The 25,644-nt window shown below is 47.5% G+C and overlaps 1 protein-coding gene across 2 annotated transcripts in view; it reads left to right on the top strand.

Moving 5' to 3' along the window:
- The first annotated feature begins 2,261 nt into the window (after window positions 1–2,261).
- TMC7 (transmembrane channel like 7) overlaps window positions 2,262–25,644 on the top strand; it is a 42,698-nt gene continuing 19,315 nt past the window's right edge. The window contains exons 1-5 of one of the 2 annotated variants that reach the window (XM_066576249.1): window positions 2,265–2,344; window positions 18,944–19,175; window positions 20,361–20,509; window positions 22,528–22,689; window positions 23,171–23,253. In XM_066576249.1, the coding sequence (XP_066432346.1) occupies window positions 2,323–2,344; window positions 18,944–19,175; window positions 20,361–20,509; window positions 22,528–22,689; window positions 23,171–23,253 (648 nt within the window). In that variant the 5' untranslated portion in view covers window positions 2,265–2,322. Of the gene's footprint in view, window positions 2,345–18,943; window positions 19,176–20,360; window positions 20,510–22,527; window positions 22,690–23,170; window positions 23,254–25,644 lie in introns of both variants that reach the window. The other variant, XM_066576250.1, reaches the window with a different exon arrangement.

Here is a 25,644-nt window from a genome sequence, read left to right as displayed (position 1 = left end):
GTACATGGGTAATATTGGTTGCGGTACAAGAGGAGCAGGCAGGTAGCCGAGGTCAGGGGGAAGCCAGAGGTTGGTACATGGGTAATATTGGTTGTGGTACAAGAGGAGCAGGCAGGTGGCATCATCAGTGGAAGCCAAAGGTCAGTGCATGGGTAGTATCTGTTCACAGTACAAGAGGAGCAGGTGGGTATCGGAGTCGGAGGAAGCCAAAAGTCAGTACACAGAACATTGGAGCAAGAAGATGAGGAGCTTGATTACAGACTGGGAGCTCAATAATCACACAAAGTAGGTAGGTACAGGGTCAGGCTTAACTAGGAAGTCCAATTAGAAACAGGTTGAAATTAACCAGGAATTGGGTTGTGGAAAGAAGGAACTGGGCCATGATTGAGCAGAGGAGCTGTTCAGCAGGCGCTCCTGAGTTTGAGTCCCGATACACACATTTGTGCGCTGTCCAATACCCGCGGGCAGTAGATATACACTCATTGTCAAAAAAATATCTACCATTGAAACTTCATGTGTGATTGTAATGTTGACAATACATTGTGTGCTACAATATCAGAGCAAATATGGTGGAAAACTAAACAGGGCCAGGTTTACATTGGAACAGGGGGGAGCTAATCGGGACCTAATAGGAAGCTCAGCTCTAATCCCCTGTTGGGCCGCCTCTAGCTTAGATGGGATAGAGGCAGCCATTCTATTGGTCCACACTTGCTGGAACTAAGCCTCTAGATTGTGCAAACTCCTAGGCTTTCAGCGTTGGGACGTCCCATACATGTTCTATTGGCAATAAATCTGGTGACCGGGCAGCTACAGAAGTGTGACAATGTCGTGGGGACATTCCTGTGACCCCCTTGTGTGCGGCCGAGCATTATCCTGCTGGAAGATGCCTCCTGGAAGCCGCCATGAGAGGAACACACGTGGCTGTAGGATGTCCTGAACATATCGCTGAGCTGTCATTGTCCCTCGTACCACTACTAAGGGGGCCGACTGTCGTATGCGATGGCCTCCAGACCATCACACCAGCAGGGGGCAGTGTGCTGCTTCACAGCAAAGGCAGGGTTGAGGCGCTCAACCCTAGATCTCCAGACATGAACTTAAAGGGGTTGTCCTGAGCCAAAACCTCAAAATTTACTATTAGCCCATTCCCCCTGTCACCCCCCGGCATAAAGCAGCCCTTTAAAGCGGTTATAAACCGCTTTCCTACTTACCGTTTTGAAGAAAGAATAACTTATAAAGTTCTTCTTCCAAGATGGCGCCTGTGATGTCCCAGGGTGCGTTCCACGGTGCACCGCGCTTCCAGGAGGCTTTCATGTGCGCTCCCGAGACGCCGGTCACGTGAGCAGGTGACTGATGTCATTGGTGGAGGCGTGCACTTGTACTGAATGAAACGGCGCTCCCGTGCAGTGATAGCTCGTCTGCGCATGCGCAGACGAGCTGTATCGCACGGGCACGCTGGAGCGGCTCGTTCACAGCGGGGAGAGGACAGTCTGCGCAAGCGCGTCTAAAACAGACTGCTGAGGAAGAAATTAGACGGCTCCATGGCGACGGGGATGCAGAGACAGCGCGAGGACGGAGCAGGTAAGTGAATAACTTCTGTATGGCTCATATTTAATGCACGATGTATATTACAAAGTGCATTAATATGGCCATACAGAAGTGTATAACCCCACTTGCTTTCTCGGGACAACCCCTTTAAGACATTGTCAGTACCCAAACTACAGCCGGATTCGTTGCTGAATACAACCCGCTTCCACTTCATAGCAGTGCAGATACGGCACCACTGCAGGCAGGTGTCAGCGGCTATTCACAATACAATATGCTGCCATTTTTTAATGACAGAGACAATAAGTCTATCTGATAACGTGTATATCTAAGGTGCTATAATGGGTCTGCGAGGAGAAACCCAGGAACAGCACACGGATGGCAATGTGGCCGCGGGAGCCGGCCCTACCAGGTGTGAGGTAATAACAGTATGCTGTAGGACTACCAGCGCTGGGCTGCAGGCTGTACTCCCTACTGCCAGCCCTCCGCTGTACATCAGTACAGTCCTGTCACATGTATCACATCCGCTCCCCTCAGGTGCTCGCTGCACGGTCACGTGCTTTATACTCCGGGCTTAGAACTTCTAACAACTCCTCCCCCACCTGGACTAGGACCCGCCCTCTCAGGAATCTCAACCAATCAGACCGCTCACCGATCGCTATGGCAACTAAGGTGTGGGAAGGGGAGCGGAGCGCGGGAGGGGCTCAGTGGAGTCCCGCCTCCTCCGCCTGGAACAAGTGTGGAGTCCCCAACAAGTGTGCAGCGCACAGCCCGGACACGATGGACAGCGAGGCTGATAACGGTAGGTGGCCGCGCCTCACTGTACGTCTGCGGTGTCACACGCCGGTACTGTATATACCGGGGCTGTGGCGGACTCCTTACGAAGCTTCATACAGTTTCCTATAACGTCCCCTTTGAGATTAGTTTTGAGGGGTTCATATGAAGCCCCCCCCCTCCATGTGCTGGGGGCCGCAGCGTTATGTCTGTATCTCCCCCCCCCCCCGCACATGGTGGCCTCTGGGGGGGCTGCACCATCCTACTGTATACCAGCTGGCCGCGCTGTAATGCTGGGGGTGACGCTGTAAATGGGGCGAATGTGGAAAGCAAACTAAGCCGCATTTGTTTGATTGTGAATTGGCGCAGAATTTAAAGGGGTTGTCTCGCGAAACCAAGTGGGTCTATACACTTCCGTATGGCCATATTAATGCACTTTGTAATGTACATTGTGCATTAAATATGAGCCATACAGAAGTTATTCACTTACCTGCTCCGTTGCTAGCGTCCTCGTCTCCATGGCTCCGTCTAAATTCGCTGGCAGCTTGCTTTTTTAGACGCGCTTGCGCAGTCCGGTCTTCTCCATTCAGCACGAGCCGCTTCAGTGTGCTCCCCGCTACAGCTCTTCTGCGCATGCGCAGACGAGCTGTCACTGCTCGGGAGCGCGCTGGAGCGGCCATTCTGCACCATCCTCTGTTAGAGGAAGGTGCAGAAACTGGAGCTGCCCAGCGGAGAAGCCCAGCCCAGCCCAGCAGCCCCGAGAAGCCTCCCAGGTAAGTGATGGGTCGGGGGGGGCTGCCGCTGCGCCGGGGGGGGCTGCCGCTGCGCCGGGGGGGGCTGCCGCTGCGCCGGGGGGGCTGTCGCTAGGCCGGGGGGGGGCTGCCGCTGCGCCGGGGGGGGCTGTCGCTAGGCCGGGGGGGGCTGCCGCTGTGATGGGGGGGCTGTCGCTAGGCCGGGGGGGGCTGCCGCTGCGCCGGGGGGGCTGTCGCTAGGCCGGGGGGGGGCTGCCGCTGTGAGGGGGGGGGCTGTCACTAGGCCGGGGGGGGCTGCCGCTGCGCCGGGGGGGGCTGTCGCTAGGCCGGGGGGGGCTGCCGCTGTAATGGGGGGGCTGTCGCTAGGCCGGGGGGGGGGCTGCCGCTGCGCCGGGGGGGCTGTCGCTAGGCCGGGGGGGGGCTGCCGCTAGGCCGGGGGAACTAGCGCTGGGCTCCGGGGCCTTCACCTGGGCTGAGGGTCTAGCGCTGGGGAGCCGGGGGCTAGCGCCGGTTACCTGCTGTCTGGTCGGCGGCTGCGGGGCGTCTGGTCGGCGGCTGCGATGCGTCCGGTTGCCATGGAGACACAGCTGGCGGCGTCTCGGGAGCGCGCACGTCGGGCTGCAGCGAGCGACGGGGAAAGAGCCGGCGGCCATCTTGAGGAAACTTTTATAAGTTGCTGAAACGCTGGAACGGTAAGTACGAACCAGCTAGAAATGTCATTTACAGGGGGGCTTTGTAATGTATGTTTAATGGGGGGGACTGGGCAAAAAAAAAAAATTAACTGCTTCCTCGAGACATCTCCTTTAACTCTGAGGAATTCTGACTGATCGGCGCAGTTACATCACCGACAGAACGGCGGCCGAGGACGGGGCGCTGCTCATCCATCAGTCTGCTTCTGCACGCAAAAAACTGAATGACTGATCGGTCCGTGTGAACAGGCAGAATCCATGATGGCGGACCGCCTGCTCATTGTGAGGGGAGGGATGGCTGAATGACCCCCGGCTCCGCCGCCAGCACTAGCGATGCTCGCTCCGTGTAAACAAGCAGAATCCATGATGGCGGACCGCCTGCTCACTGTGAGGGGAGGGATGGCTGAATGACCCCCGGCTCCGCCGCCAGCACTAGCGATGCTCGCTCCGTGTATACAGGCAGAATCCATGATGGCGGACCGCCTGCTCACTGTGAGGGGAGGGGTGGCTGAATGACCCCCGGCCGCTCCGCCGCCAGCGATTGCGATGCTCATCCCTGTGTAAATGCGTAGGGCCGATTATTGCCGCGCCCGACAAGTGGCCCTCTGTGAAGCGGCCCGATGTCACGTGGGCCATTGTGCATTTTTCACGCGAGGCTCTCCTCCATGGCGACCTTCTTTCTTCTGCTTGGCGGATGTGCCCGGGGCGCCGGTGGCGTGCTACGCACATGCGCCATGCTGTATTTTATTTAAACTCCAGCTCGTCCACAGCACAAGCGCAGTGACCGCTCCGTCTGTGCCGCGGATCCGGACGGCTTCCATTGGCTTCAACAGAAGCCGCAGGAGGCGTCTGTGCAGGAAAGCCGCATAAAAATGGAGCATGCTGCGGTTTGCAGACCATGCAGAACAGTCTGGGGAGCAGCACCCCATCCAGACTGTCTGCACCCTCTGCTTGTTTTTCTAGGCTCCTCCTCCACAGGAAGAAGGCGGAGTTTGGTGCAAATTTTACCAAAAAATCTGCATCTCATTCACTTGAAATCCACATTGTAGATCAGGGAGAAGGGACGTCCTTTTTAAGGTAGACTCGCATGGAATCCCACTTAGAATTTCCGCACGTGGATTTTGCCCCTTTACGAGGACTAAATCCGTGTGACGATGCGCAGCAGTAACGCTACATTCACGGGCGAGAATCTCACAAATGTACAAAACTCGCATAAATATGAACTTCATTTTTTTGTATGCTGTCACTTTCAGAGAAGTTATGCATTTTTGCATGAAAACCGCCTGGCATCTGCTGGTAAAACGCACGTTGACAATTGCGATATCGCGCTCGCCCGTGTGACGGTAGCCTCAGTCTCTCTTTCTTTTTCCCAGCTGGAATTCCGGCTTTTCTTTCTGGTCTCCTAGCAAGTGGTACACGATTACGCCGCCATACGCAATGTCAATTGCCAAGGACTGCGGGTCGCACGCATCCATAGGCGTCAATGGAGCCCATCCGCGCGGAATCCATGATGAAATAGAGCTTGCTGCATTTTTATCTTTCTTCCGTTCATGGAACATGTGTCGGCGTATCACCACGGACACCGCTCACCGGAACCCACACTTCAAATCCGGACGTATGACACCGGCCTCACACTACATATTTGGACACGGCGTATTTTATTGTACTTTTTGTGCGCGCAAACAACACACAGCCGTGCTCGCAATCATAGACAATTAGTGTAATTAGTCCGTTGCGTGCTCTTCCCCTTCAGAAATGCGCAGGACAATAGAGCTGAGTGTTTTTGGTTTTTTGCGTGCACAATATGTACGTGCAGAATCCGCTCATGTGAATGAAGCCACTGGAATCCATAGGTTCTATTCACTGCGTATTGTGCGCAGATGTTTCATGTGATTCTGGCCTAATGGCTCTATTTTACATAAGAGATTTTTTTTTCGCTCGTAGTGATGCTGCAAAGCGCAAAAAATTGTAACATGTCCTTTTTTTTTGTGTAAATCTTGCCTGATAATGGCAGTTGCACATGTGCGATGTACCGCACATTACACACTTGATTTCCATGTTCGGTGCAATGCGAGTTGCGCCCGAGAATCTCGGGCTTGGCTTGCTATCGGCCATGTAAATATGGAATGTTTCCAATTATTGAATGAGAGCGTCCACCAGACAGCATTTTTACGCCTCTTTCACACAAGCGTTGCGATTTTCCGCCCACCCGCATCGCGGCCGATAATCGCATGAACGAGAGAAAGGCATGACCAAATTGCGACTGAATATTACATTTTCTCGCCCATTCAGATGGCCAGGTATGGCGTATATATGCTGCAGGCCGTAATTCTGTCAGCAGCGATGCTAAACTCTCTCCCCCTCCCTTTGCTGACTGATTGCGGCAATAGAAGCGACCATAGAAACATATGGGAGCTGCCGGCAAAGGGAAGTGTGTGTGTGTGTGTGTGTGTGTGTGTGTGTGTGTGTGTGTGTGTGGTTTAGCAGTGTGAGCCCCTCTCTCTCTTGCCCGCAGCTCTCATAGGCTTCTATGGTTGCTGCCAGATGATCGTGGCCAATAGACAGGGAAAGACCTATTTTTTCTGGCGCTGCGTTAAGTGGCCGTCCGGAATCTGTAGCACATGTGCTATCTTGGCTGGCCGAATTTCTTTTTTTTTTTTTGTGCCAGAAAATCGCCCATCTGAACAAATGCATTAGAATCCGATGCTTTAGATGGTCGTAATTTGGCAGAGGTTTTATCGTGGAAAAATGGCCGCGATAAAACATTTGTGTGCATAAGGCCTTAAAGTGACAGGTTGGCTTTCCACAAGCTTGGTGGAGGGCAGTCACAACCTGTGAACTCTAGCCTTCCGGACAGCCATTATGTATGAGCATACATCATCTGAGTTGCTCAGATCTATGTGTGATGACTCAGTGCACCCAGACAAATAATGGATTAGGCTAATTCAATAGGTTTAAGGCATATTGAAAACCAATGTCATAATAACCCTGAATGCCTTACATAATCCGTCTCCACAGAAGTAACAAGAGATTATACAAGCACAGTTCCAGAGAAGTTGGGCTGCCGTATAAAATGGAATGCAATGATTTGGAGATCCCACATAACCGTATTATATTTACAATAGAACACGAACACGCATCACAAGGTGAAAGGGAGACGTCTTTCATTTCATTAAAAAAATTAACTTCTTTAGAAATTGATGGCAGCAACACCTCTCACAAAAGCTGGGACGGGGTTACCAAAAGGCTGGAACAGTAAATGGTATTACCGAAAAGCAGCTGGAGGGTCCATTTTCTACCGAGTCACATGACTGTATAAAAAGAGCATGTTAGAGAGGCAGAGTCTCTCATACGCACAGATGGTCAAAGGTTCGGTATTATGTCACCACCAGAAGTTAGGGGTGGCGACATAATACAGCACTGTCAAAAAATGTTAACGCCCCCAGCTTTGGATTGGCTAGGGACGTGTTTTGTCCACGAAGTGCCGTCCTGAGGACTGCGGCACCAGGAGCGTCTGCGGCGCGGGCGGATTGCCACAACCTGTGAGTGGGGGATCGGCATTGGCTGAGCACAGAGATGGCGGCAGACTGGACCGAGCAGGCAGCCACCGCTTGGCATGCACCACACAGGTGGCAGATGGGACGGAAGCCTCATCCGCTGGGCGGCCGGCACCCATCACACACAAGTGGCGCAGGACCCAGCACAGCAGCGGCGCAAGGGACAGAGCACAGGCATGACAGGTGGGAGCTTGCCGCCTGCCTCACCTAGGGGGAGACAGCAGGAGCTGAGGGGAGAGAGCTGCAGCAGATTTCACTGGGCTGGGGCGAAAGCAGGAGCCGAGGGCAGAGAGCTGCAGCCAATTTTCATAGTGCCGGGGCGATGCCGTAAGGGGAGACACCAGGAACCCAAGGGACACAGCAGCAGCGCCAGGGCTGCGACCGTAAGGCAAAACACCAGGAGCTGATGGAAGACACAGCAGCGGAAGGGTGAGCTAATCAGACACCGGGGGCATGACCTTGTGTCAAGCCCTAACACTTAGCTACACCCACCGCATCCGGTGGTGTCAAGAAACAATACCCAGAGGTTCACCAATCCGTGAAAATCACGTTGCCATCCCAACAGTAGATGATGTGGGAGAGCTGGTATTTATCATTTACCACCAGCTTAAAAAAATAAAACAAAACACCATTTCGAGCCTTTTCTGGCACCGGAGGGTGTATGGAATGGGCCCAAGAGCCAAAGTCTACTCTAAACCAAGTGGGAGACGGCTCCGTGTCGGGTGCCGATGGCTGCCTTGAGCCAAGTGAAGGCTCCTATGTCTGCCATGGAATCAAGGCTATTAAGCCTTGCCTGTGGCTGGATTTAATAGGCTTATGGTAAGACAATACATGTCTTACCATACAGAAGTGTTGCAGTATGTTATACCAGCGATCAGATGATCGCAAGTTTAAGTCTCCTATGGGGCTATATGTAAGTTTAAAAATTTTAAAAACTCAAAACTTCCCTTTTTGACATTAAAAGAAATAAACGTAATTGTCATTGCCCCATCCATTCAGGTCCTCACTGTAAACCTGTTTTTTTTTCTGGTCAGTGATCGTTGTACATTAAAGAGAACAAAATTCCGCAATGCCAGATTTGTAGCTTGTCTTTGTCACACCATCTGTTAATAAACATGTCAAGAGCGAACAAAAAGTCACATGTACTCCATCATGGTGCCAATATAAACTACTGCTTGCCCTGCACAAAACTAGCCCATAGGCCGCCTGCAGACGGCCGGGTCGGATCCAGCGGGATGCGGACCTGTGCCCCTGCTCAGCTCTGCGGCTTACCCGCTCCCGGCATCTTCTCTGCTCTCTGATGCGCTGGCTACCTCCCAGCCGGTGCATGCACAGAGCGGAGCCGGCAAGTCTCTGACATTTCTGTGCGGGCCTTGCGAGACCCGCACAGAAATAGAGCATGCTCCGACTTGTTTTCTGAACGTGTTTGCACGCGGACAAATCATGGATGTGTGCATCGGATTGCATTATCTAATGCAAGCGGGCTCGGGCGGTAATTCTGCGGGAAATCCTGTTGCGGAATTCCTGCCCGTGTGCAGGGGCCTTACACAGCCCACCGACAGAAAAATAAATACTTTGTCTAGCAAGTGGCAACAAAGTAACTTTGTTTAAAAGTAGTGAAAAATCAAAAGTTATATAAATGTGTGCGACTGTTTTTGTATTGACCTGCATAATAAAACTAATGTAATTTTAATTGCACCATAAGCACTGTAAGTGAAACCCACAGACCAGTGACACAATTATATATTTTCCATTTTACCTGTGCTTAAAATTGTAAAGTTTTCTAGTATGTTAAATGGTATCATTTATAATACCACATGCTAAAATATTATAGCACTTGGAAGGTGAAGACAAAAAAAAACAATGGAAAATGGCTCGGGAGTGAAGGGGTTAAATACTTAGACGAAAATGATTAGTTTTAACCGATAATTCCTGCACTGTTTCATCTATATTATAGCTGTAATACGCTAAATAATTTACAGTGTTTCTGTAAATGCTTTATAGAAGGTTTGATGGTGGTCTGGCTCATCCCTGAGCCTCTTACAGAGAGGAGGGCATTGCTGCCCCCGGTGGGGTTTTCATTCAGAATGGTTATGATGGTCACATTTGCTGGGGCCTGGCAATTGTCATGTTCTGATCTTATGCTGCAATGTGGACTTTCTAAGCCACGATCTGTTCGATGCAGGCTAGATGGGGTTGTGGAGTCTATGGAATCCCAGGGTCTTAATTTTTAACCCCTGAGAAGAGGTGTGAACAGTGTGCAGTCCCCCAAATAATCATGGATTGGTGGCAGTAGCCCTATCATAGCGAGGTGTGGTCTGAAGCAGAGCCAGGGGTTATCACCAGGAAAGCAGGTGGGAGTCAGGACCAGAAGTAGTGCCTTAGGTGCCTGGTATGGTAACTAACAAGCAAGACAGAAATGTTGATCAGACCAGGAGTAACACTACGGGTCAAAAACAGGAGCAAAAGCCAAAATGGCAATCCAGATGTACAGGAACAAGGAGCCTGGAAGTAGAGTCCGATCAATGGTTCTTATCACCATGGAGCGGTACCATAAACTGTTCTGGTGCTGCTCAGTGAGGTAATGGGGAGCTGGGGGATGTATCTTTTTACATTTTATACTTGACCGCTCCACCAGTGTCTTTAAAAAAAAAAAAAAAGACACCCCCTCCGCCTCGTCGCCTCACCAAACAGCACCGTAACTTAATCACTAGGTAACGTGATAGGGTAGTTACCTGTTAATTATGCTGCCAGACCTGACCTCATCCTTAGGTGCCAGCTGCGTTGACAGAATTTAGGCAAGGTGCTGCAGTCTCCTACTGAGAAACTGCGCTAGACCTAGGTGAGGTGACAGTAGCACCCCCTCTTACAGCCCATGCCCAAACTGATTTCATGAGGCTTGAGAGGACACTTCATATGGAACCTCTTGTTGGAGCATTATCATCCTCTCTAGGAATCCAAGATCTTTCTTCCAGGCCATATCCTTTCTAATCAATCAAATAATAGTTTCCAGCGAGCCCTCTAACTATCCAAGATTTGCTTTACCTTGAGATCAGAGTTTTCACTAACCTCTGGATCTTGGTGGAAAATCTGTCGACCAGAGAACATGAGACAGATGGAAAGTGTGGCAAACATTGCCTGAAATGTCCTAATGGAACGTGGAGCGCGCTTATATGACAGAACCTTTTAGATGCTCCTCATTGAGAGCCAAACTCGGTCTCCTGAAAAACAAACAAAATTCTGAGACCCGGCTGTCAGTCTCTATCAGCACTCATGACTGAAGCCTCATTTAGACACAGAGATTATCGCTCGAAATTCGTTATAACGATAAAAGTTTTTTGCTTTTAAAGACGGACGTTTTTTTCCTAACGAAAAGTGTCAGAAAATGTCAAGCTTTTCAGTCATTGTATTATCGTTGTGTTTGCATTGAACACTCCCCTAAAATCGCTTAACGATGTCATTTTAACCAAACGAAAAACAAATGACGGAACAATGAAATTTCAGTGGACTGAAAGATGAACGAATCTTTAAAGAAAACTTTACGACGGGCGCAAGATGGGCAAGATGGACACAATGATTATCACTTAAACGATGGCTTTTGAGTGAATTTCAAGCAATAATTGTTGCGTCTAAAAGGTCCTCAGACGAATTAGAGGCAAGATTAGGAGCACACTCTGTCCAGGGTAGCGGTTCCCGCCAGTTGTCTTCATGGAGGCTTACTTGGATCAAGAGAAACTCTTAAAGGCTGGGTTCACACAGGGCGGATTTGCCGCGGCAAATCCGCCCGCGACCGCTAATCTCGGGATTAGCCAGCCATGTGGACGAGATTTCTCAGAAATCTCGTCCACACGGGACGGCCAATCCGCTGCGGTAAGGCCGCCTGCACACGAGCGTTCCGGATTCCACTCGCGGATTTTCACGCGCGTATGGTACCTAAATGTGCTTGCGGATAGCTGCGGATGCGTGAAAAATCACGCGCGGATATACGCGGATGTGTTGCGGAAAAAAACGCGCAGAAAAATCCGGAAGACACCCTTATTGTAAACCCAACCCCTAGAGAATTGCCCATTCCCTGGAAAACAGCTTAAAAACCAACACCCAGATTCTGTTTTGTCCCTCTTGCTTGTGCGAGCACCGTTAAATTATTCTGGCAACATGCTTTCACCCGGTGAGCAGATGTCTTTGTGGGCATGGTTGATCCATGTAACTTTTTTCGGACGTACTGCGGTAACGGAGGAGGAAGAGCCCCCCAGGAAAAAAAGGAGGTACTGGGTGCACCCTGGCTGGTGTCTGCTGGCTGCTCTCTGCTAGATGAGGGGACTGAAAGGACAGATCTGCAGTTGAAATGTGCCTGTGAAGCTCTGTGCTGTGTGCTGGGACGCCTCCTACCATGCCTACTTCCTGTAGTCATAGCAACCAGTGACTCCATCTGCAGCTGCACTCCGGATGTACTGAGTGAAAAAACGCACCCATTCACTTGTATTGGAGGCTTCACGCGCATGATCCGACCAAAATTAGCACAGGTCGCAGATTTTTTCACTCGCGTGAAAAAACGCGATACACATCCGTCCGTCTGGGGACAACTGCGGATCCTCATAGGAGTATATTGGCTGCGGTCTGGGGCGGATTATGTGCCTAAAATCACGCGCTTGAAATTCTGCTCGTGTGCAGGCACCCTAAGTCCGGCTGAAGCCGCGGCTGCCGCAGCCGCGGTTTCAGAAGATGCAGCATGTCTATTTACCTTTCTTTATTTATTTTCGTTGCGGCCGCGCTCTCCTCTATGAAGCGCCAGCCGCAACGGAAAAGCGAGCGGCCGAGCCGCTTCAAAGCCGCTGCGGCTTAAGCTGCGGCGGTTCTCCCGGCAGAAATCTCGCGGTTTTTGCTGCGGCCAAGCCGCGAGATTTCCGACGGGAATACGCCCCGTGTGAACCCAGCCTAAAGATCTGGTTGAGTTGTTTGGTCTGACCATTAATTTGGAGGTGATAAATGGTGGAAAACTCCGGGGATGTTTTTAAGGCTTTGCAGAATTTTGACACAAGCAAATTGCCACTATATGAGACAATATGATGTGGGACGCTGTGAATATGAAATTCCTCCTTGAAGACATTCTGAGCCAGCTCTTGTGCTGATGGTACTCTAGACAGCGGTACAAAATGTATCATTGTAGAAAATCTGTCTACAGTCACCAAAAAAGTTGTAAAAGCATCGTCGGGAAGTAAATTGGTAAAGTCCATAGAGACTTTTATCCATGGCTCAGACAGAACAGACGAGGGCTGTTTGAAGACCCAAAGGTGCTTCTCTGGAGCGGTTTAAACTGGGTACGTACGGTGCAAGATGAAACAAAGTCCTTGATGTCATGTCTGCAATGGGGCCATCAGCGGAAATGGGAGCAGAGTTCGCAGTTGTGCTTGGCTCCAGAATGGCCAGACAATAAAGATGAATGAGCCCTTGTTGTGAAGACCAGGAGACAAGGGATACTTCTGGAGAGATATTGGTCGGGACAGGATCCTTGGGAAAGGAGTCTGAGGTATTTAAAAGAAAAAAAAAACTCTCTTGCCCAACAGTTCTTTAATGCCACACAATAGGTGAGGATGAAATGGGGCCCAATTAAGTTTGAGGATTAACTCTGTGGGCAAACTGAAGCTATTCCAGGATTTTATGGTCAATGTGATGTTCGCAGTAAACTTGGCACTCCAACAGCTATATATAATGTGAATGTCAGTATATGCAAATATCATGGCTTTGATTGGTCTCTTGTTATATATTTGCAAGTGATGTTTCATTTTTTTCATGCTGGCTAGAAACGAGCCGGAAGCTTTTTTTTTTTGGGGGGGGGGGGGGGGGGGGGCAGGGGACGACGACCTATTTTGTTTTTTAATCAGTTAAAGGAGAATTTTAATTTTATCCTTGGATGTGCGTGACTTCCTTTATTTTCTGAGAAGTTCTGCATAAATTGACACTAGTTTGCAAAATTGAGGAGACTGAAGAGCCTTAAGAACTACAAAATGCAGATAGGTTTTCAGAAATCTCGCAAAGTCTCTCATAAGAAATAATGTAACTCCATAAGGGTAGTTCTTGCTTGAATAGGCACTTTTCAGTTTGGTGTATAGGGAAGTCAAGAAGCCATACTGACTCCAAACCCACATACAAAGTTATCGGAAAAAACCTATATGGCCAAGATACACCAGAACATATTGGCAAAGGATATTTCAGAAGATGCCATTAACAAAGTGCTGGAAGACCAAATGGGCTGCAGAAGCCAACTGGCATCACCACATATTTGTAGCTTTTGAAGTTGGTCTTCCATTCGTCTCCCTCTTTGACCCAGATCAGGTAGAAGGCTTCCTGAAGATCTAATTTGGAGAAAATAACAAGACTCATTAATGTGATCATACTTCTCTGAGACGGGTGAAAAAGGACAGCAATACTTTTATTCTGATTATGCTGTAATCTTATTCATGCATCGATAGCCAACACAAGGTCTTGGGTAACAGTCTTTTTCCTAACAAAAAAAACATCAGGTGAGAACTGTTTCTGGATGATCCCTCTCTTGAAATTTGCTTTTGTGTTGGTGGACATCGCCTCAGACAAGGACAGAGGGTAACCTTTACATTTGGGGGTATCCTCACCTGAAGTGATAGAGAGGGTACAATCATAGCTGTGATGCTCTGGAAGGGTCTCAGGCTCGTGTTTTGGAGAACACATCCGTAGAGTCGTGTTATGGTAGAAGAACTTGGTTGGTAGGTAACTAACCTGAGTGGAAATAAGAGTGGCTGAGATCAGTAAGCCAGTGCTGAAGACCGTAGGGGCTCGAGCAAGCGATGTGACCTGGCAACTAGCCTATTAAAGGAAAATTTCGAACACACAATGGGATGAGGTTCAATGCAAAGGTCATATTCTCTGCTAAGCCGGTAAGTTAACAATGATGAACAAAATGCCCTACTTTTCACAGCATATCACTTTACTCTCACAGCAGAAACTGAAGCAATGTTGTTCTGTGTTTTGTAATTCACAGAAGTAGTTTTGTATTACACATCATTGTTGTACTAGTTAATTTTTTGTTTTCCGACAGTTTTTTTTTACTTTTAAGAAAACCTTTCATGTCCTATAAGCTAAGGTGCTTCTAGGACAGGGAACATTGGGCCTGGAGGTGTACTTTTTAGACTTGCCTGGCTCCCTGTTCCCAAGCTGTTAGCTCTTGGTGTGCGATACGTGACTCCTTCAGTCCGCATGCGAACGCACGAGCTGTTCTTTAAATGAATACACACACTGTAGTATTCACACTGAGTCGAGGGTCATGCTTGGTGACCGTAAGGGAACGGGCAGCCAGGAAAGTGTAAACAGAAGACCTCTAGGCTCCAAGCAGCAGAAGGGCAGGCTCACAGAAGCGTAACTTAATAGCGTGATACGTGGTAAATGGAGTTAATGAAAGTAGATTGATTTTCATTAATCCATTAACACTTGCGTATGTACATTGTGTATAATGCATGCGTAACAAAAAATGCAGCCTGTTCTATTTTACAGTGTATTATATGCAACAGAGCCCTATTCTCTATGGGCACATAATAAACACTGTACATATACAATCACATTGTGTGGTTTTTTTTTTTTTTTTTTTGGTTTTTTTTAATTGTCATGTTATTTATCTCTCACAGTGAACACCATTAAAAAAAGCTAAAAATTCATGCCAGAATTCCTAACTCTTTTTGTTCATTCTACCTCTCCCAAAAAAGTAATCAAAAGGATGTATGTATTCCAAAATGTTGCCAGGGAAAACTACAGCTCCTCCTGCAAAAAAACAAGCCTTCTTAGAGCCGACCTCTGACTACAGTGAGAGAGAAAATATTTTCTAAACAAAGAAAAATGCGCCGTACAAAGGTAGTAAATTATGAAGAAAAAAAATATATAAATTTGGCCTCATGCCCACGGCTGTGGCGGATTCCGCTAGTGGAATATCCCAGCAGAGTCTGCCACAGCACCTCCTAAAAACCCTCCTACTCGCCTCCCGGATCCGCCGCATTAGTCCTGTCCCTCGAGCTGGCGCGCATGCACAGTACAGCGCATGACACACTGGCAGCGCGGGATGATGTAGGGGGGTGATGGCCGGCTTTCATTGACTACAGTGGATGCTGGCCGTGCGTTTTTCCGCGGCAATTAGAACATGCCGCAGTTTCTTTCACGCCGTGGAATTTTGCAGCATGAACATTGAAAGGCGGAAGGCTATTAGGTTCAGTAGAACCTAATCGCTGTGTCATAGCGAAATGGAGTTCCGCCGCGTGAAACACGGCAAAAATCCGTCCATGAGCATTAGGCCTTTGGCATTATTGACACAACGTTATGTTTATACCGCAAAATGAATGTAGTAAAGATAAAACTCCCTCCCCCTCCCCCCCCCCCAAAAAGGTGTTTAAAAAAATAAACCTCTTGCACCCAGAAAAGTGCTTCTGTATATTGTATATCCCAAAATAGTGCTAGTAAAAATACGACTCTTCTCACAAAAACATAAGCCCTTACATGACTACATTAATGCAAAAAAGAGTTATGACTCTTGAAACGCAGATGAGAAAAATTACCGTCCCTGTTAGTCCTGAATTAGACTGTGACCGTTAAATGGGTAAATACAGTGTAGGATTTAATTAAGTAATTTCATATTAGAATGTTTTTAACCATTTTGCAAGTTGTATTTCTGCCCCTGTTGGTATGTTCACAAAGGGAGGTTTCCTGCTCCCATCTGCCCCATGTGAGAGCCCTTCTCTATAGGTAACCTCTCCGCTCCCTGGCATCTGTATGTTGGCATGCATTGGATCCTTCTGAGAGCAGGAAGATACTAAGTTCCTATCTCAAGGCCATTCTGACAAGTAGCAGCAAGTCTCTGCTCAGGTTCCTACTTCCAGGCTTTGGAAGACTATTCTGTAAGGGATGTGTCACTGAGATTACTTCTACAAGAGAAGGCCAGTTAACACATTGCTGGGAATTGGCATTTCGTCTGACAACAACCTTTTTCTATGTAAACTATAAGGGCATACAGTCAGAGTTTGGTTCCTCAGTGTGCCATAACAGATGGCATGCCACACGTTACATAGGCAGTCATTGAATAGCCACCGTGTAATATTACACTTCCTCTGCAGCAGTCCCTCTAGGGCTAGTGTGTGCCCGGACATGGCTGCCTCCTGCAGGGGATAGGAAGGCCTGAGCTGCCCGACTCTTTGGCTGCATTTAAAAAACGTATCTTTATGGGAAAACCCCTTTTTAATGTCTTTCCAGACAACCAAGTGTTACTATTTTCTTTTCCACTTGATTGTCCCACTAAACTGACCACTGAGTGTGTAGAGCTTGTGCAAATGTGCATAAAGTGGGTGTTTCCATGTGTTGTGGGCGGACCCTGGTAGATGGGCAGTGGGGCTCAAGAAAGCGTGCCACCCAATGCGGGATGCAATGGTTGAGAGAATGCCTTTGTGCATATTTTTTCTACTGCATGGAACCAAATGTTTATTGAAATAGACCATTTTATGAAAGTGCTAAAAGATGGGACTCAGTTTGGTTGTCCCAGTTTACCTCCACTACCTGAAGGTACCTTCACAAAGGGTCCTGCATAACGTTGACACTGTTTTCAGGTAGTCCAGACCCTGCCCTGGGCCTTAACCCCTTAGTGATGGCCCAATAGTGTTTTTACATCCTGCTGTTGCAGGACGTGTATGGAGAGAGATAGCTCCGCTATCTCCCTCCATACAGCGCGGGCGTCAGCTGTTTACTACAGCTGACACCCGCGGGCAATAGCCGCGATTGGCCGTATTGCAGATCGCGGCTACTAACCCTTTAAATGCCGCTGTCAATTCTGTCAGCGGAATTTAAATCCCCTAACGATGTTCGGGGGTAAAAAATTAAAGGGGTTGTCCCGCGCCGAAACGGGTTTTTTTTTTTCAACCCCCCCCCCCCCGTTCGGCGCGAGACAACCCCGATGCAGGGACTGAAAAAAAGAACAGCACAGCGCTTACCTGAATCCCGGCGCTCCGGTGACTTCTATACTTACCGGTGAAGATGGCCGCCGGGATCCTCTACCTCCGTGGACCGCAGCTCTTCTGTGCGGTCCATTGCCGATTCCAGCCTCCTGATTGGCTGGAATCGGCATGTGACGGGGCGGAGCTACACGGAGCCCCATAGAGAACAGAAGACCCGGACTGCGCAAGCGCGGCTAATTTGGCCATCGGAGGGCGAAAATTAGTCGGCTCCATGGGAACGAGGACGCTAGCAACGGAGCAGGTAAGTAAAAAACTTTTTATAACTTCTGTATGGCTCATAATTAATGCACAATGTATATTACAAAGTGCATTATTATGGCCATACAGAAGTGTACAGAGGCACTTGCTGCCGCAGGACAACCCCTTTAAATATCTTAAAAAAATTGTACTAAAAAGTACTACCGCAAAAAAAAAAAACTACAAGTTTGGTATCGTAGTAATCGTACTGACCCATAGAATAAAGATGATCGGGTCATTTTTTTGTAGTTTGTGCGCTGTAGAAACAAAACTTAGAATTTTTTTTTTTTTAAAGGTGTTTTTTTTTTTTTTTTTTTTTTTTAGTACATTATTTGGTATAATAATACAACTGAAAACTACAACTCGTCCCACAAAAAACAAGCCCGCATACAGCTACGTCGATGGATAAATAAAGGAGTTACGATTTTTTTAAAAAGGGTGGAGGAAAAAACGAAAATGGAAAAAAGCCAAAAAGCTCCGTCACTAAGGGGTTAAATGGTTAACCTGCCAAGTAACATGATTGGGCATAATCTGGCCAGCAACCAGCCTATTTTCATTGGCTGCCAGCAGTCCTAATTCTTATTGACCAACCCTGACCAAGAGGAGAATTTTAGCATTGGCTAGCAGACAGTTGTGTGAGAGATGAGAGGAAGCCTGTGATTGGAGGAGAAAAAGAGCAAAGGGAAAGTCCCACGGGAAGAGGCAGTTAGAGGAGTGTTAGCTAGTGGACGGAGAGCAGCGGTGAAGAGAACATGAGGAATGGACGGCAGAGAGATCCCGGAGCCGGTGAGCAGCTGTGAGGAACCCTTCTTCCAGTCAGAGCCCCAAAGTGAGCCTGTAACCGGGAGGTGAAGCTCCTGGTGTCGGGTATAGTTACCTTAGGTGAGGGAGTTAGCGCAGCATCAAGTGCCTAGTTCTGACAGAAGTGTTACTGCAGAAGCCAGCATCATCGTCAGTACTACTGCGGAAAACCTATTAATAAAGGCTGTCGCCTCACCACCATTTCCTTAATTGATCCTCTCACCACACCGCCATCTACCCCCCAGTGATCACTACTAACTATTGTGCTGTGGAGCACTGGTGTCACGCCGATTACCATCACAAGGCAATAGCCATTTACTCCACTGCAGATGCTGTTATATGGGAAGCACTGTAGGTAGTCGCAGTGATACCAGTTTAGCTAACTCCCACATACCATTCACATCCCCCATCTGGCACGCTGCATATGGAGGTACCTTAACCCATGTGAATTGTTCCTATATGTGAGTACAGTGGCCAGAGTCTGCTTTTATGCTATGAGATACTTGGTCAAACAACCTGGAAGAATTCAGAAATGAAGAAAACTTTTTTTTTTTTGTTTGTTTCTTTTACAGATGTTTTTCTCCCAGAAGGAAGCAGTGTTACCCCTAACCAGTTCTTACATGAGTTACCAAGTTACCAGTCCCTGGTGCGAAGGAAGCCATTAAATTATGGAACTATGGAATCCAGAAGAAGCACGGGGAAGAAGCGGTCACTGTCGCGTGAGCTTAGCCATCTGGAGGTGGTGGATGCTAATACTCCTCCGCGAGAGTTTGCCCTCAGTATGCAGCAAAAAAGAAAATTAAGGTTATTAAGGCTGTTTGTTAGTACATTCATATGAGGCTACTATCTAGACCAAGAAGCCATTCTGCATCTGAATTAGTTTCACAATTTAGTTTTATAATTGTACTTCCGTAGGAGGTTGATCACTGGTTTGACCCTCATGGTTGATGGTAAATTCTCCCTAAGATATTCCCTGATGATTGAATTTAACCCACTGATGGGTTGGAGTCAGACAATCCCCAACTGGCACGGGCCTTAAACCTTTGCTGCTGACAGGTCACTATGGTGCCAGATCAGGGCCTCCAAGATCACATTGCGGGGTTCTGATGGGTGAGAGGAAGCCTCCCTTCCTCTATCAGTCTTTTAAATGCCGCGGTCACATTAAACAGCTGGGATCATTGGTTTCGCCAGTCCCCGTTGTTAAAGCTGATGCCCAGCTGTCAATGGACAGCTAAACCTCCACTCCCTTTGGCATGGGTGACCTGTGCCAGGCTCCCTACTCAGCGCTGTAAAAAGGTGTATGCATCGGAATAAACCCCCTTAACGACCGCTGCAAAAAGGCTTATGGGCAACGGGGTTTCCTTTTAATGACAAAACCCCTTTAAACCTACTTTTTTCTGTGTGGTCAGAGGAGTTGATGGTAAATAATCTTACACAAGTTACGTCATTTTGGCATGAGTGCTGTATAGTTATAAAAGTAGTCAGAAGGCAGGAAGAAAGAAGACAAGATCAGATCCAGCATTTAGTGCCAGATACATGGTGGCAGTCATGCCTGTGTATGCCTCCTACTGTATATGGGTTGCTACCACAATGTGGATTACTAAGCCAATAGACCCGACACTATATGATATGTAATCGGCTTGTTCTCATTACAACAGACTGTCTTCTAATCCCATGTCTTTGGTTTCAATTGTTCTCTGATCGGCAGCTCTACCATAAATTAGAGCTTTGTGTGTACAACAAGGTTTCTTTGTGCCGTAGAGGAGTACAGCAGAGTCACGTCTGCAGAAAAAAGGCCATTTGTCTTCAAAATCGTCAGGCCTCTCAGAGGCCGGGCCTTAAGTGACTGTAATGGTATAGCCTGTCCTAGCAACTTACCATAGCATTACAAGAAGGGCAAACCTAATGACGAGGTTGGATAGAATTAACCACCACCTGCTGACACAGATAACAACATTTGGTAATTATTTTATATACGTTTTCCTTTAGGGATGAACAGGCGATGCATTCCCAGCATACCAAAGGCTGGGATCATTGGAAGGACAACACGAGAAATTTTAGAAGAAAACTCAAGCATGATACTTTTGGTTTCCTCAAACATCTGTGGCTCTGGCGGTCCAATATTAATGATATTGAGGGTATGTATGTGTCCGAGAGGCCTTGATCAGTAATATGAGCGTACGTCGGACTATTACCTCCGGTAACAAGACACTGACTTGTTTCTGAAGAATGCATTCTGCAGCTTGTTGCTGCCACCCCCCTCACTCGCTCATGTTACAAGGCCTCTTAGAAAGTTGGAGATTGAGTTAGGGAATGTTACCTGCTAATAGGTGGCACTGCAGAGAAAGTCAAAGCTAAGGCCAAATAGTTTACTGTAAAGCTGCGTATCAAGTGTGCTTAACGCCTTTCTCTATAGCAAGATGCTGGTCGGCCAGGCAGCGAGGTCTAAACTGTGCTGTAAGCGAACTTAGCGAAAACTCAACAGTCCAGCCACATACACAAATCTATTGAGACCTAGGGCTCATTCACACCACCCAAAAACTCCTACGAGTTCATATGATGCGCACAAATATGACATCTATTCTTTTAAGTGGATTTATTCACATGAGCGTTTTTGTTTTCTTTCTTTTTTTTTTTGGGTACTCACTCAGATCATATTGCCCAATGTTTTCAGTGGGACCTTGAAAGAAATTGCAGGACACTCGCGATGTGGTTTAAGAAAAAAAACAAAAAAAAAACAGCATTGAAGTCAATGGAAAGCAGTCGCCATGTTTTCAGCGATATGTTTTTGTATAAAATTCGCATCACCTTGTCGTGAAATCGCAACCTGAGTTTCTGGGCCCGATATCTCACTCACCCGTGTAAATGGAGCCTTAGACTACATTTTCTATATACATGGGCCAACAGTCATTTGAACGACGGTACGAGCGCTGATGTCACCACTAAGGTCGCCAGCACTAGTGCAGAGCATTTAGACTGAAAGACCTTGCTGAGCGAGGAGCGTTTACATGCAACAAGAGGCCAGTGATAGTTGTTTTGTTTTTTTTTTGGTGAGAGGGTGGGGGGGTTTCCTGACTGGAAGCCGGAGATAAACACTGAATAGATGCTGAGCGTTGTGTTTTTGTTTGTTTTTTGGATGATAACTACCCTAAGTTTATTGCCAGCCTTTCTTAAAGGGGTTTTCCAGGAGTTAAAAAAAAAACGAAAAACTGGGCCCAAATTGTAAATCATTAAAAGCCATGCTCACTGGTTAGATGTCATCTCAGTTCACTGCAGGACCCCAGTTCCAAAGTGAGTACTCACTCAACCAATCACTGGCTTCAGCAATTATCTGCCGTTCATGGCTATCAGCTAAGTGATTGGCTGAGCGCATGTACATTGTTAGGCTAGCTTCACACAGGTGAGCGCTTTATGGAGCCGTCCAGCATAATAATAACCCAGCTTCCTTCTTGGTTCCTCTCCACATGCAGCTTTCTGCAGTGAGGAAAGAACCTGCGCTGGTTTATTAAAATGCAATGTGAAAGCAGCCTAAGGCCTCATGTCCACTGGCGAGTCGGATTCCGCATGCGGGAGTCGGCAGCGGCGTCTGTGCGTATCTCACATTTTCTGTACTGCGAATGGTCCACGCGGCTCGCTGTCAGGCATGCGCAGTACAGATTTTTAAATCTGCTTTTCCTGCGGAATCCGCAATGTTAATTGTGGACGGGCTGCAAATTGGACGGCTTCCATTGACTTCAATGGAAGCTATCCGACGGAATTCATGCTAAAATAGAGCATTCTGTGATTTGTTTTCCGCACGTGGAATCCGTAAAACAAATCCGCATGTGCTAATTAAGGTGTGGACGCCCATGCTTTCCTATGGGTGGGTTGAACTGCGGATCTCCCAAATCAAATCCGCCCGTGCACATTGGACCTAACCAGGAAGGACGAGAACAGATAACTCCTTCTCTCATCAGCTTCTGAGACCTCCGTAGAAATGACTTGAGGGGGCTTGAAGTCTAATCTGAATTTATAGTTTTGGGGTGGAGTCCTGATTTAAATGCCATCTTATAAGTTATTGTATTTGTACTGTTCATACATGCCGATATTTTTGATAAAATCTAATGTGAACATTTTTTTCCCATCCGTTTAAACAATCATTAATGCCTCTTTTCAGGTAAATTCGGCACAGGCATTGGGTCTTACTTCTCGTTTCTGAGATTTGTGGTCCTGCTGAACCTTGTCATTTTCCTTTTGATGTTCTGTTTTGTAACCCTGCCACTTGTCATTTCTAAAATGGAAGTTTTCAACAGCACCCAAGTAGTTTCATCCAGTTTTGGTAAGAAACCCTTTTCTATTCTATACACTGTATATGAATGAAAGGAGCGCTCTTGGGCTAGATTAACCCTTTCCAATCCACTGTCAGAAGACATTCTGATTGAAGGCTGTACAGCTCTGATGTCAGAAGACATCCAGCAGGGTATTCTTACTGTAGGTTACTGGCTGCTCTGTTGTCGGGGGGGCCTCTCCAGCATGTCCCATACCACAGTACTGGCTCTAGCCAGCAGATGGTGCCATTGTATAATGGCAGAAAGAGAAAGCCCCCTAGGAAACCCTGAATCCAAAATTGGATTGCAAAGGGTTAATGTGGCTTACTATACTGCAAAGCACTATAAAGCAATATATTATCGGAGCCCTCATGTACATACTCCAAAGCCTGGCCCAACTGTATGGACTCGATTGGCCTGTTTCTAGAGAACCCTTTAGAATGTGATGTTTCAAAAACTTTTGGTCTATTGTTTCTCTTTTTCAATTTACAGAGCCTGCATGCTCGAAATACTCCCTGCCTAGCCAAGTACTGAAATACTTCTACTCTAATATCATAGATCTGCTCTCTGGAACGGTATGTCTTGGTTGTTGGAAGACGTTCATTTTCAGTGTGTACATTGAAGATTTATTTACTTTATGATTCAGTGTAAAATAAAGTGTATGTCCTGCCCAAATATTCTGTATTGTTAGCTACTTTGTAGCACCATGTCCTTGGCACTTCCTGACATAAAGAACCTGATATGCCAGGCAAGTTCTAGTTCAGTGTACATTTGCCATCTTGTTCCGTGTTATAGTTGGGCTTTCTCAATTTATTCATAAATTTCATAGAGGAATAATGGGATCGGCACAGAGCAGAGATATGAGAACTGATTCGCCAGAATTGCTATATTATTGGAAATGCAAGTATTTACTAAATCAGATATATAAGGGGATCTGATAGGTCTTCTTTGAATAGCCTTTCATTGACCCAGTCATCACATATTTTTACATTGAGCTACTAATATACCATTACCAATTTTTAAAAAACGTTATAATGTAAAGGGGTTGTCCAGTTGTAAACTATGAATGGCCCATCCACAGGATTAGCCATCAGTAGTAGATTGGCAAGGGTCCATTGCACACAGCTCCCGCCAATCAGCTATTCTCAGGGATAATGCACTGGTGCACTGAGCTGATACCTGCAAGAAGCAGAGCGCTCTATTGCCACTTCAGTGGCCAGATTTCATATTGCAGGCAAGATTTCTATTCATTGCAATGGCCTGCAATGCCAAGCCTGGCCACTGCAGAGAGAACGGTGCTCTCTGCTTAGTGCAGAAATCGGCTCCGTGCCAAAGTGCATTCACCCGAAGAAACACTCATAGCCAGAGGCCCGTGGCGCTGAACGCCCCCCCCCCCCTCCCTACCAATCTGCTATCAATGATCTATCCTGCAGATAGGTCATCAATCGTTTACAAATGTACATCCCCTTAAAGTTACAATGTAGAAAGTGGTAGGAACTACAAGGTGTGAATAAGCGCTTCTGGGTAGCAATCAGTGGCATACCGCTAGGGACGCAATTGTGACACAGTCCCTTAGCAGACGGGGGCCCATGGGCCCCCTGCCATATGCCGTTTCATTGCTGCAAGCTGGTTGTGGGTGGTACTAAAAGAGGGTGGGGTGTTACTGGGGAGCCCGCAGCCGATTACAGGCTGCAGACTCCCTGGGCGCATGCTCCTCCCTTCCACTGATAGACTGCAGCTGTGACCAATCACAATTGCAGTCTATCATCGCACTGTTGGCTGTGTGAGTGTCTGAGAGCGGAGGAGGAGACCGGGGAAGAGTACACGCGGTGGTAAGTATAGTACATCAAATTATGTATAGCTGGTATAACTTATACCAGCTATACCTATATAATTATATACAGATCTCCAGGCTATACAGGCATGGTCCATATCACTATATACGGAGGGATGAACCTCCGTATACACTGATATGGACCATGCTCACATAAGGCTAACTTCACACGATCAGGTGTGATATCGGATCATGAATCGCAGCCCGATATCGTGCTCGCCAGCATGTGACTTCCAGCAGGTACGAGGCGTCTTTATATCAAAACCACCTCGCATTACGTCGGGGAAATGGCGATCATCTGTGGTGAAGGATCGCGGAGCTTCTCCCATTACCTTCAATGGGGAAAACTCACACTGCGCGCACCTAACACTTGGTGCGTAGCTGCCACCACACGCATTGAAAACAGTGGGTGATGTGAGGGCATACCCAAAGATGTTTCCACCCTCGAGGTGCGATACAGGGAAAAAAAATCGCTCATGTGTATTCAAAAGAATGTGGTTCATACGTGGGAAAGATTTGTGTGTCTCGTAACGCACAAATCTTGCACAATTTTCTCTGCTGTGTGCAAATGGCCTAACCTGGATATCTCCTGTATATAATTATGTGTACAGCTGGTATAAGCTATGCATCCTGTATATAGTGATATGGAGCATGCTGGGGAAACCTGGCCCAGGGTATACCAGCATGGCTGATCTCCCTATATACAGGATGTATAGCTTACTAGCTTGTTACCCACCACTTCATCCGCATGGAATGTTCTTATCTAATCTGTGTTTTGCTGCACATTGAAACATAAAAAAGAAAGCTGCGCTGTGATTGGTTGGTATTGCTTATACTATGGTAAAATGAAAGCTGTGCTGTGATTGCTTGCTCTGGGCAGCACAGGTTTTCTTTAAAATCGCAATTCCTGTTAATGTGTCTTCGGTTCAAGTTTAAATCCCGGGCAACGCGTGGTATCCCTGCTAGCTTAGTAATTGCACACGTGTGCAATGTCGTCTGCCCGTTTGTGTAGGCACAGCTTATGATGTTCACTCTATTCCCCTCGCTGCTGAATCTGCGCATCACCAAATCTGTTTTGTCGCGCTCCCTAGAAAACTCTATAAATTGTCAGGATAAAACCTAGCCAATTTCA

This window comes from Eleutherodactylus coqui, chromosome 8 (assembly GCF_035609145.1).
Source record: "Eleutherodactylus coqui strain aEleCoq1 chromosome 8, aEleCoq1.hap1, whole genome shotgun sequence".
Lineage (NCBI taxonomy): Eukaryota > Metazoa > Chordata > Amphibia > Anura > Eleutherodactylidae > Eleutherodactylus > Eleutherodactylus coqui.
Note: the sequence above shows the minus strand (reverse complement) of the source record. Positions and strands in the feature narration are given on the sequence as shown.